General features: G+C 39.3%; 1 protein-coding gene across 4 annotated transcripts in view; it reads right to left on the minus strand.

Moving 5' to 3' along the window:
• Window positions 1-297: 297 nt before the first annotated feature.
• Window positions 298-12,500, minus strand: part of LOC135223494 (regulator of G-protein signaling 20-like) — a 320,193-nt gene continuing 307,990 nt past the window's right edge. For all 4 annotated transcript variants that reach the window (XM_064261972.1, XM_064262148.1, XM_064262062.1 and 1 more), the window contains one exon: window positions 298-699. In XM_064261972.1, coding sequence (XP_064118042.1) covers window positions 490-699 — 210 coding nt within the window. In that variant the 3' untranslated portion in view covers window positions 298-489. The remainder of the gene's footprint in view (window positions 700-12,500) is intronic.

The following is a 12,500-nucleotide window of genomic DNA, read 5'->3' on the forward strand; positions in this document are numbered from 1 at the left end:
AAAGGTGTTCATGTTGAAATGGCTTTGAATAGTTAGTTACCATGGTAACGTACTGACATCCCGACAATATTTGATTGTGACCACCGTCAGTTTTTATATATATGTACATTTTATTTTTCAACACCCATTTTTTTATTTTATTTCTAATGATCATCATATTTTATTTCTATTTAACAAAGTACCAACCGTAATCCCCCATTTTCTACGCGTGTCTGGTCCCATCATAGAAAATACTACGGAAAACGAAAACACTCGCAAACAGAGCACAGACTAATCATATTATATATAATATTCGGATTATTTTTTTTATTTCTCTCTCTTTCTATTTCGTGGAAGTTCAGTGTGTGGTGTGTGTGAGAAAGACTGATATTTATATATTTATAATCATATTTATAGAACACATTCAGGAACAGAGAGACGAGAGAGGAGTGAGTGAGAGTGGGAGAGAAAGATAGAGAAAGAGAGAGAGAGAGAGAGAACCAACAACACCTATGTTGCGCTCTCATTTTTACTGTTGCTGCTGCTCCCGTTATTGTTGAGTTGTGCGAGCCGTTTGTATATGGCCGAGTTGATGAAGCGCGGATAAGAGTCTCTGTGCATGAGCGTGTAGATCTGCATCTGCGCCTCGTCGAAGGTGTGCGGCGTCGGGTCCACCATGTTGCGGTTGATGATCTCACGCACGCGCGAATCCAACGACACCTGCGGGCAAAGAGGCAAGATTTTTATTATATGATGCAGTGGAATGGAATCCAAGGACACCTGAAGGATAAAAAGGGGAAGATTTTAATGCATGATGCAGTGGAATCCAAGGACACCTGCGGGATGAAGAGCGGGAAATTTAATAAACCATGGGGTGGAATCCAAGGACATCTGCAGTTTGAAGAGGAGGCGATTTAATTAACAATGGGGTGGAATCCAAGGGCACCTGCTGGATGAAGAGGACTTAATAATTGATGGAGTGGAATCCAAGGACACCAGCAAGATGAAGAGGGACGATTTAATATATGATGGAGCGGAATCCAAGGGAAACTGTAGGATGAAGAAGGGGATATAATAAATGATGCAGTAGAATCAAAGGACACCTGCAGGATGGAGAGGGACTATTTAATAAATGATGCAGTGGAATCCAAGGACAATTACTGGATGTAGAAGGGGACTTTATAAACGATGGAGTGGAATCCAAGGGCAACTGTGGGATGAAGAAGACTGATTATTTAATGATGCAGTGGGATCAAAGGACACCTGCAGGATGAAGAGGGGGATTTAATAAATGATGCAGTGGAATCGAAGGACACCAGTGGGATGAAGAGGGGGAGATTTAATAAATGGAGTGGAATCCAAGGTCAACTGAGGGATGAAGAGGAACGATTTGGAACGATTCAAGTAACGATGGGGTGGAATCCAAGATCAATTGCTGGATAAAGAAAGGGACTTAATAAATGATGGAGTGGAATCCCAGGACACCTGCGGGATGATGAAGGGGAGATTTTTGTGGAAAGGAATTCTTCAACATCTACAAAATACGCAGGAGACGATGACAGAATCAGTACAGCTAAATGGAACGAGACATGACAAATATACGATGATTTAGTATAAGTGCATTAAGACGGGAATCTAAGGGGATGCGGAAAACAAAAGACAGTTATTAAAAAGGTGGAATGGAATTCAAAGAACTGAGAAATTAAACGAGAGGAATTGCAGAAATAAAAGGGAAAAATCGAAGCACAGGGCATCTGGAAAACGATAGAAAGGAATTACAACAACGAAAGGAAGTCCAAGGCTAATTGGAGAATGAAAGGGATGGAATCACTGGAACAAAAGGGATGCAAGGAGAGGAAATCTGGAAAACGAGAGAACCGGACAGCAAATGAGGGGAACAACAGCAACGAAACGGAATACAAGGACACCTGGAAAACCCAAGGAGGGTGATTTCCATAACGAAGGGGAATTTCCATACCAGGGAAAATAATTATAAGAGGATATTCAAGGGACTCCAAGGACCCTACAAAAAGAATGTGACTGAAACACGAGAAGGAATCCAAATATAGAATATCTGGAAAACGAGGGAAAGAAAACTGAAATGAAAGGTAATCCATGGACTCGTTACAGAAAGAAGGCAAAAATTAAAAGCAAGGGGGATGAAGATCCGAGAAAAGGGCATGGAATTGGATAAACGTACGAGAATCCAAGTGCACCTGGAAACAGAGGGAAAAGGATTACTGAAACCAAAAGGAAACCAAAGATACTTCGAAAACGAAATGGAATCCAAAGAAAGATCTGAAAGATCATTTGCAACGAAATTAGGGTAATCTCATGAACGAAAGGTGATCACAGCTCGAAACCAAAGAAGGGGACTACATATACGACAGAGAATCAAAAGTCGTTTCAGTAATATTGTGCAAAATAAGAAGACAGTTTTACTGGAAGCGTTGGAAACGAGAAAAGAAAAGTTGCAGAAACGAATGGAATGGAATGATAACGACCCGACACACAAACAAGCAGGTGTGAGTTGGAAGGGAAGAGAGGAACAGAAGAAACAACGGACAGAAAATTTGGATGATTTGAAAGGGCAAAGAATAAACATAATATAAGAAAACTGCATGAAAAATAAATAAAAAATACAGCATACATCTGAACGTATAAAAAAAAACAAAAAATAGATAAGGAAATAGAATATAATGTCCTGAATAGATAAAAGGTAAATTAATATTAGAAATGCAAATGGTCCGAACAGTCAGGAAGAGAAACACCTCCCCCAAGTAAGTGTCCAAAAAAATTTTTTTTTTTTACAAAATGGCCATGACATCTGGTACTATTTTAATGGAAATCCATCTTACAGCTGTCTGAAATTATGGTTATTTTCATTTTTAACTTTACAGCTACATTATTATTATTATTATTATTATTATTATTATTATTATTATTATTATTATTCTGTAGATGAACCTTATTCATATGGAACAAGCCCACATGGGCACTGACTTGAAATACAAGTTTCCAAAGAGGAAGTAAAGGGAAATACATAAGAAGAAATGTAACTTTATCAAAAAAGAAAAAAATTAACAAATAGATAAACAGATAAAGATGTACTGAAATGCAATTACGAACGTAAGTGGTGGCAACATCAATAAGTTTAACTTAGGATCCCCAGGATGATAATCCTCTCTCTCTCTCTCTCTCTCTCTCTCTCTCTCTCTCTCTCTCTCTCAGTGGTTATTCAGCAACGGGACCAACGGCTTTACGTGACTTCCGAACCACGTCGAGAGTGAACTTTTATCACCAGAAATACTCATCTCTCACACCTCAATGGAATGCCCGAGAATTGAACTCGCGGCCACCGAGGTAGCAGGCCAAGACCATACCGACTACGCCACTGGGGCGCTAAATGTAGAGAGAGAGAGAGAGACTGCAGAATATAATGATCAATACTCCATCAAAACGCACAACACCGTGTAATTGAAAATGGCCGGGTTTCAACGAGATTAATGTCTCCTGCTGGGATGAAACCATTCATAAGAAATCAATTACACAATTTTCTTATTAATATTTCCACTTCATGAAACGTCATTCTACTACGAGGAACTTGGTTGAATATATTTCTTTTAATATGTCGCTGATTAATTTGATCAAGAGCCCAATCCATCAGTAGAGGATAATGAAAAGAGACAACGCTATATATTGGAGGCGGCGGCAGACTGTACTAAAAAAAAAAAGAGGCCTAATGTTATTAAAGGCAACGATATTACGTAATTTAAACCGTTGTAATGTAACGTAAAGGGAATAAAAAAGGGTATGAGGTCAAGAAGTAAGCAATCAAAAGTCGTAATTCAAACGTTTAGGCATTAAAAAGGGAATTAATGTAACGTAAAGGGTCATCTAAAAGCATAAGCTGCAATTTCAAAGGGCATTAAAAATGGTATTATGTAGAGTACTTTTGGCAAGGCTTCAGAGCCAGTTTCACAGGAACGCACATCAATACCTAAGGTAAAACGAAGGACATCATCTCAAAAAAAAGAAAGAAAGAAAGAAAAAACGTTTGATTACAATTCCTATATATACACTTCTGTTTCATTTACGACGTTATCTCTCCTATTAATTGTTCGGCATCTTTATGCATATACGTCTGCACGAGTGCTTTCTGTCCATATCCATTCATTATGGAGTTTATATATGACATTTCTTTATCTTTATGAATGTTTACTCGTATGATAACCGTTTTTTTTCTTTTACATTTCTACGTGGAAGCACATTTCCCTTAGACTAATACACCAGCAACCATTACTACTTCAACTAATATAATTTTGCTTACGAGTAATGTTTTTCGATGTCATGTCATGATTCCGGTTAATTACATCATATTTCGTGTGTCCCGTCACGGTGTGTATGTAATCCATCTGTACAGCAGTCCATGTCGTCTAGACTAATCTATCTAGGTATCTAATAATGGATGAATTTTCTGTTTCATGTAGCCTTCTGCGCGTTCTTTATCTACATTTTCCGTCCAATCCCTCGCAAGACTAACAGGTGCAATAATAAAAGTATAAGAAAATATATTCTTCTCGATCTAAGTTTTCGGTTTTGTATATGGCCCAGAAAGTAGTGGATTATGCTAGCCTTATGTCAGCACGGGCTGATTCTCCTTGTGGAGCCCTTGACCAGGTAGTTTCTTCAAGTTTAGATAGTAGGCATGGTCCCTGGTTGCTTAATTTGGTTGAATGTTTTCCCCCCACTGTCAGGATTTGGTAACCTCTACCGGATTTCATCATTCCCGTAAATATATTTACTTGACATTAATGAGGCGAATCTATCACTTACAACGGTCCCATTTCAACCTAAACATGAGCGTTACCTTACGTCATCAGCTGTCGCATTAAAAAGCTGGATATGTTAGTCGAATAATGTTAGGCTACCTTTAATTCTCCCATAAAATCGGTCGTTTCGACACAGGCCGGGAAGGTTCTCTGAATGCCAACTTCGTTTTTGTTTTCTCAGGTAAATGTTGGCCACTGTTTTTTCCCTTCTTCTTGCCCTCTTATTTCTTTCACTTGCAGGATAAAGTTATTTTTATAATCACTCAACAGCATTATAAGTACTAGCAAAGATATGTATACAGAAATTATGTATGAAAATTCGTAAAGTAACTAAAAGTCTACGGGCATAACCAGCCTAGTTTCACGGGCAGAACCAGCTCTGTTTTAGGGAATCCCTTCTCAACTCCACCCCCTTCGGAGTGGGAGGCACGATGAAACCCCATTATAAACTATATTTGGGGTCACCACTATAACACTGCCAAGTTTCATGCCCATCGGACCAGCCGTTTGGCCGTGATTGAATGACAGACGGACGGAGAGACATTACGCCCATTGTAGTAAGATCATAGTTATTGGTATAACTACCGACTGTATCTTCTCTTTAGCTTTTGGGTATAATCACTAATTGTCAACTTCGTAATGTAAGACATTTTTCCTCCTCTTCCTAAATCCAAAGGACGGAGAAACGGGAAAGTGTAGACACAGCAGATCCTTACCTAACATTTGGTTGGAAATTTCAGAGGAACAAAAGCAAAAGGTGACAGCTCCCTGACAAGCTCTTTTCACGAAGCACCTCCAGACATTTTATCTTTTCAGCTCGCATCAAAAATGCGCCTCATACACCCGAAGGAACGAAAGCAGGGGAAGGTGAAACTAAGATAAACGTGAATAAGTGAATAATGAATTGACTTTTCTTCTGCATTTGGTATTTGGCTGAGGGTGGGGGCCTGGGGGGGGGGGTGGGGGGGGGGGGGGGTAATAGGAAATTTGGGGTCGCGTTAAATAGTATCCTGAGTCATGAAAATATATGAATGGTTTTGAAGATATGATCGGCCAAAATTTCCAGGCATTATTATCTAGGATTCTAGGGTCTTTACGTTAATACGGGGCCAATGTGATAATGAACATTAGACTCTCTGTCCATCCGTCTAAACAGACTTTAATTTTTCTTTTTTTTAATTTCCTCTGCATTCATGGCATCTGTTAAAATTTGGTATTCTGTTCTACTATCGTGTTAGAAACATAAACTTTAACCCAGGGTTATCCACTCAATTTCAAATCCATACATATTTGTTTGTATTTTTTTATTGCGTGTGTTTGATTATACGCATGACACTCGAATAACATAAAGAGACCATACTTTTTTTAATTTATTTTTTTTAAGCAAGGGTCTTGCTGAATGGTTGGTTTTCTTATTGAACGTTGATCATGATATTTATCATTAATATTTCTATTTTGCTCACGTTTTTCGAGCGATTTGCATGAAACTTGCGAGAATTGTTCCCTGTGGTACTTAGATTACTCGTCCTTATTGCTGATATAATGAATTTAATGAGCAAGGTAACGGGCTGAGTTTGAAAAAGGTAAAATTTTCCACATATACCAACAAAGTCGTTCAATTGTCGATTCAAAAAAAGAAGAAGAAAAAATAAGAAAGTTAATAAGAAAAAATCTAAGGAAACAATAGACCGTGGTTATATATACCACCAATTATAAGCTGCGTCGATACATTGCGTAAGTTATCAAGATGCGTTACAGAAGAAAATGGAAGTCCTTCCATAGGGAGTGAATGAAGGAGAGAGGGGATTAAAAAAGGAGAAAGGAGGAGAAGAGAAGACATTGAAACTGGTGGAGTGGTGGCCAGCCAGGCTCCATTACATCTCTCAGTGTTGTTGACAAAAGCGACTTGTGTCGCTTAAGCTCCTCTTGACACTAATAAGGTTCTCCTCCCTCTTCGTCCCCTTCTTCATCTTCTTTCGCCTCCTGGAGACTATAAGAGGCTGCCCTACATCGACGGAGGCCTAACAAGGGCTGGAAGGAGAGCTGGAGGAGGAGGAGGAGGAGGCAGAGGGGAGGTGATGGAAAGGCTGACTGAGAGAGAGAGAGAGAGAGAGTACGGGGCGAATCTATTTAGCGCCCTCATTTATGGACAAATATCTCCCTCCACACCTTCCCCATCTTCATCGACCGGGCCAACCCTGAGGGTAACAGGGTTAAATAAATGAGTCCCAGAGGAGGTGAGCTCACGCTTCAGCGCACCAAGATTACGACTTGCGGTGACCTGGCTGGAGAGAGAAGCTGAGGAGGAGGAGGAGGAGGAGGAGGAGGAGGAACAAGGAAGGAGATGGGTGACAAACAGTGGCACAGAGCTATAGGCTGGACCAGAGGGTTCAGAACGGGGAGAGAAAGAAAAAGAAGAAGAGTGCAAGGAGGCAGTGATGAACGTGGAAGAAAAGTGAGGTGGGGGTGAGGGTGGGTGAGGGAAGGGGGTGGTCCTCTTTGTTTCAACAGACTAATCCCCGGGGAGCGGGCGACCCCTCGCTTCCAATTGGACTGAAAGATAGGACAACGTAAAGGGAAGGTGTCTCTTTAACAAACGACTGAAAGAAGCCTTGCGCCCTCCCCCCCCCCCCCTCTCCCCCCCCAAGAGAAATATGACACACATTCCGCCACACTGCCTAAATCTGCATGTGCTTCCTTGCTTTATGGGAGCTGGGTTACCAAATGTCATGGGGGGGGGGGGGGGGTAGGGGGTTATTGAGTCATTCGTATTGACACCAAGATCATTTATCTAGATATCTCGTAACTAATTTCAAATAACTTTTACTGGACGTGACCTGGTTTGTTCTAGTAGTTAATGGTGATTACTTCGATTATAAGCTTTCGAGGTTACTTAGAGGTTGCGTTGGCCGGGTGACCCCGAATAGCAATAGCAACATCAATGAAAGTAAAAACATCAATAGCTATACAGGTACATTAATAAATGATAAGTTGAGTTAAGTATATCTTAGTTTAACCACACCACTGAACTGATTAACAGCTCTCCTAGTGCTGGCCCGAAGGATTAGATATTTTTTCGTGGCTAGGAACCCATTGGTTACTTAGCAACGGGACCTACAGCTTATTGTGGGATCCGAACCACATTATATCTAGAAATTAATTTCTAATCGCCAGAAATAAATTCCTCCGATTCCACGTTGGCAGAGCTGGGCTCGAACTCTCGCTATCAAATCAGCAGGCGAGCACGCAACCCACTCGTCCAACGAGGAACTCATAAATACTAACATACGCTGATACATCATGAAGCAAATTCATTCAAAGGGTTGAAAACATGAGCGGTGTACAGAGTCCACGTAGATGAAGTGAAAAAATGGATCAGAATTTTCGAAGATGGTCAGGTCAAGTAATAAGAAAGGAGGAGTAGAGGTAGTGAAGGAGAGCTACAAAAGTGCTGTGTAGATGGGACCAAATACTTGTTAAATCGTAAATCATTCATCTGAAGGAAGGGTGACTGGTTTATATATAAAGGGAAATTGAAATGACAAAACATGAATGAGCTCCCAATGTTTCCACAAACCGAAAGGAATCGAGATGGGCCATGTAAACTATTTCCAGTAAGAGAAAAATATGGTGACAACACGCATGAGATTAGAGATAACGAGACATTTCTGATCTGTGTTATTCTCTGCCAAAAAAATTCCAATCATTTTCTTCGCAATGAGGAATTCTAAGCTTTCCTCTGCACTTAATTTATAATTGAATGACTTTCTTGACCTTTAGGCATTTGTTGGTTGAGTGTCCGAGTCTAGTAGAACTTAGGAATCGTTTTTTTATCTTATAATAGTAGTGAAGCAATTGGTAAGTATAGCATGGCAAAACTATTGGGAGAAAGCATATATTAATAACGTTATCTCTTTTGTCAAAGAAGCTGGTCTTCTCAAATATATATTCCTTTTTTTATCTCTTAAGTTATACTGTTGTGTGATCAAATTAATAACAATTGTTTCTATCAGATTTTTTCTTAATCAAATTTATATGTACGTAGTTCTTTTAGCAAAATTTTATTTTAAATTTTGTTTAATATATTATAAAAGTGACAAGATCACATTCAGTATTCGGCTTCAGTGACCCTGGTAGTTGTGACGCCAGATAATTTACAGTCAATCAATCAATATTTTCATTACTTCAATATTTCTTGCAAGTTCGAAAAGAACTTAGATATCTCTCTTTTCGTCTCTTGGTATACATGTGAGTACTGTCACTGGCTTTTAACGTACACGGGCTTCTCATCAACGTCCGCAGCAGATCACATAACAAGTTCTCGGGCTACAAGCAATAACCGAAGATCCACAAACCTTGGATGAAGACGCTGGCCCCTAACCCCCCACCCCCGCCACAACCCCACCAACCACCCACCCAAAATGTGCAGCCCGATAACAACTCAGTCGTAACAGAGTCGCGCTTGTCAATAACGGCATTCTTCAGTTCTTTCTGCTGGACTGGGCACTCGATTCAGAGGAAGAAACCTTCCCCCGCCCCACCCACACCAATATCCTTCTCATTCTCAGGTCTAGTGGCAACTGGAAGTGAATAGTAGGAACAAGACCGATTATTCCCAGCAACAAGTGCAGTAAAGGACCAATGTGTTCTTGGGCAATCTAGTCACTAAACGTAATGTAAATCAAAGATTAATTCTGTTGCCGCTTTCCCTGTCGGTTTAATTGCAGCCAAATGAAAAACGAAAAGACACAACGACAATTACGAAATTAAAGTGTAAAAAATTGTAATTTAACATCAACTTGTGCGGATGTTACCTACATAAACAGTCGAGTCACTGCATTGCTCACTATGTTTCCAGAGTAAAGAAAGCATACAGTTGAGAGCAAATCAACAGCAATGCCACTTCGATGTCTCTAGTATTTAAATATATAGTATTTCAATGTGTAAACTCCCTCCTATCTTTGTGTGTGTGTGTGTGTTTGCAGGACACCTCAAGAAAGCGAGAATTGATTTAGGTGAAACTTGGCAGATACAGTGAAATGGTCAACTTTTTGGAGAAATCCGCTCAAGTTGGAGGTGTTTCCATGGCAACCTACGACGATTTCTCTTAAAAGTTAATCATCTCCAGGAAGGTCACCCCTGACACAAACGCGCAGAAATATACCCTCTTTTAAGCTTCGCTATCGAAAATAATAATATAATAAACTTATTACAAAATAAAATCCTTTAACTTGACAATTAATCTTAAATTTTGGTTTAGTATTGGACGTTGTTTCACGATGCTTTGGTATATATATTATATATATAATATATTATATAAATGGCATGCATACATATTCACACTTATACGCATACATATGCAACAAAAATCATCCATAATAACACATACATATGCAACAAAAATCACCCATAACAAATTGCTAATTTCCAAACTGCCATTCACGTCAGCCTGGCAATATCCTAAGTCTTCTTCACACTCACAATAATAAATGTCAACATCTACGTCAACTTTTGCTGTCTAGACTTCACGCAAAAAAAAAAAAAAAGTTTGAGAGAGAGAGCGAGCACCTGCCATAATAAAACCGTGCCTGAGTCCTGTAAACAACTTCGACCCAACTCGAAGAACAACATTAAATTGTCGCAGTGTGACATCACTCAGTAACGACTCTGCATTAGCGAGATTTGCTCAGGTCAGATGAGAGAGAGATAGAGAGGGTTTTGATGAATGTTTATAATGTTTTTACATATTATAATTCCAGTTAATGCACATGGACACATATTCAAAATTAAGCCTTTACTCAAACAAGGTGCAATAGACACAATGAAGCAACGGTCACTGCCTCATTCATACTGTAACTGATAAATCGAAGATGAATACCCTGTGTAGGAGATTTCCACAAGATAGTCACTCTAGACATCTTCACAGAAGGCTTATCAGTAGTATGTACTCTCAACTTTCTCAACTTGCAAACACTCTCAAATTCCACTGGCTATTTTCTAGAGATTCTCCTCACTATCCCCAATCAGCTCTGTCTTTCCCCTGACTTCTCGCTCTCTCCATCTGTAAAGATACTGAGCAGCAATGGAGACGACGCAACCTGTCTCAGCCTCACATTGACACCAAACCAGTCACTCTCCCATCAGCAGATTCTAACACAAGCTTCACTTTTTTATAGAGTTTTATATGACTTTTCAAAACCTCCACGCTGCCTTCCTATCTATTCTAGAATCAGCTTTTTACGGGTTCATGTATGCCCCATATAGGGTTGCACGATATTAAATTTAGGCAGCGTTTATTACCCGCTGACTATTACTGATAAACACGACAAAAATGGATACATAATGGCATTTATTATTCATACAACACAACACACAACACACACACACACACACACACACACACACACATATATATATTATATATATATATCTATAGATATATATAATATATATATATATATTATATATATTATATATATATATATATATAGATATATATATATATATACATATATATAATATTATATAATATACACACATCATATACGGAAGTCATCCGCATCTACTGATTTTAAAGCATATATATATATAGTATATATATATATATATATATATATATATATATATATATATATATATATATATATATCGTCATTTACTTCACTGGACCAATCCGTGAGATTTATTATATAGTATTTAAAAAAACCGTCGAAGTCGGAGAATGAAGACAAAGCGAGAACACATCAGCATCTTCATTTAAATTGATGAACTCGACAAACAAATGTCAATGCCTTTCGTAGTTACGGGCTTGCGGCAGTCTATGAATGAGGGTCTTTTGTTCAAGTTTTTATATCAAGAGCAGCAGCATTTGACTGCAGAACATTCATTACTAAAGATGGAAACATAACCTCAGAAATTAATTTACCCTACGACTTGTATAACAGCAAACTGTAAGTGACACGGCCTACAAAATTATTTTTTTAGACCTGAAACGTAGCGTTATATTATATATATATAAAGGGGAAAACGACGAAAAACAGCGGTCAAAATATCGCCATTCGAAACAGTATTAAGAAAACTTTCCGAGACGGTGGTCACGTAATACTTCCCCTTGAATTGGATATGACTAAAGATCATGTCCATTATTTTCCCCCTTTTTATACTTAGATATTTCTTTCCGCCGGCATCTGAAAGTGCCTTTTCTCGCATCGGGGCACGCCCACAGACTGCGATGCGCGTAGCATTTCAAGATGCGAGAATTTGCGTGGGCGTGATATCCGGACCCCATCGAGGAGAAGACCGGTTGATGGAGGAAGGTTGCGTGACGTCACGGACGATGACGTCATGGGTCGCTTCGATGGAGATACTACTGGAATGGGGTAGGGAGAGGAGGAGGAGGAGAATGAATGTCAGTCGATGCTGAGGGAGCACGAGGCGGCCAATGTAAGGGGGGAGGTGGGGATGTAAGTGGGGGATAAAGTGGGCGGAGCATTCTGAAGAAGGAGTTAAGTATACGCAGTGGGTGTGGGTGGACGGTAAATTATTACTTTTATAATGACTCTCAGATTAAAAGTTAACATCTCGCTGAAATCAAGAGGAAATGAGATACATTGCCACTGACTTGATTTGATCCCCCTTGCAAACGCATGCACACATACAGCATACATATTTACATATATACAATAGACA

This window comes from Macrobrachium nipponense, chromosome 11 (assembly GCF_015104395.2).
Source record: "Macrobrachium nipponense isolate FS-2020 chromosome 11, ASM1510439v2, whole genome shotgun sequence".
NCBI classification, from domain to species: domain Eukaryota; kingdom Metazoa; phylum Arthropoda; class Malacostraca; order Decapoda; family Palaemonidae; genus Macrobrachium; species Macrobrachium nipponense.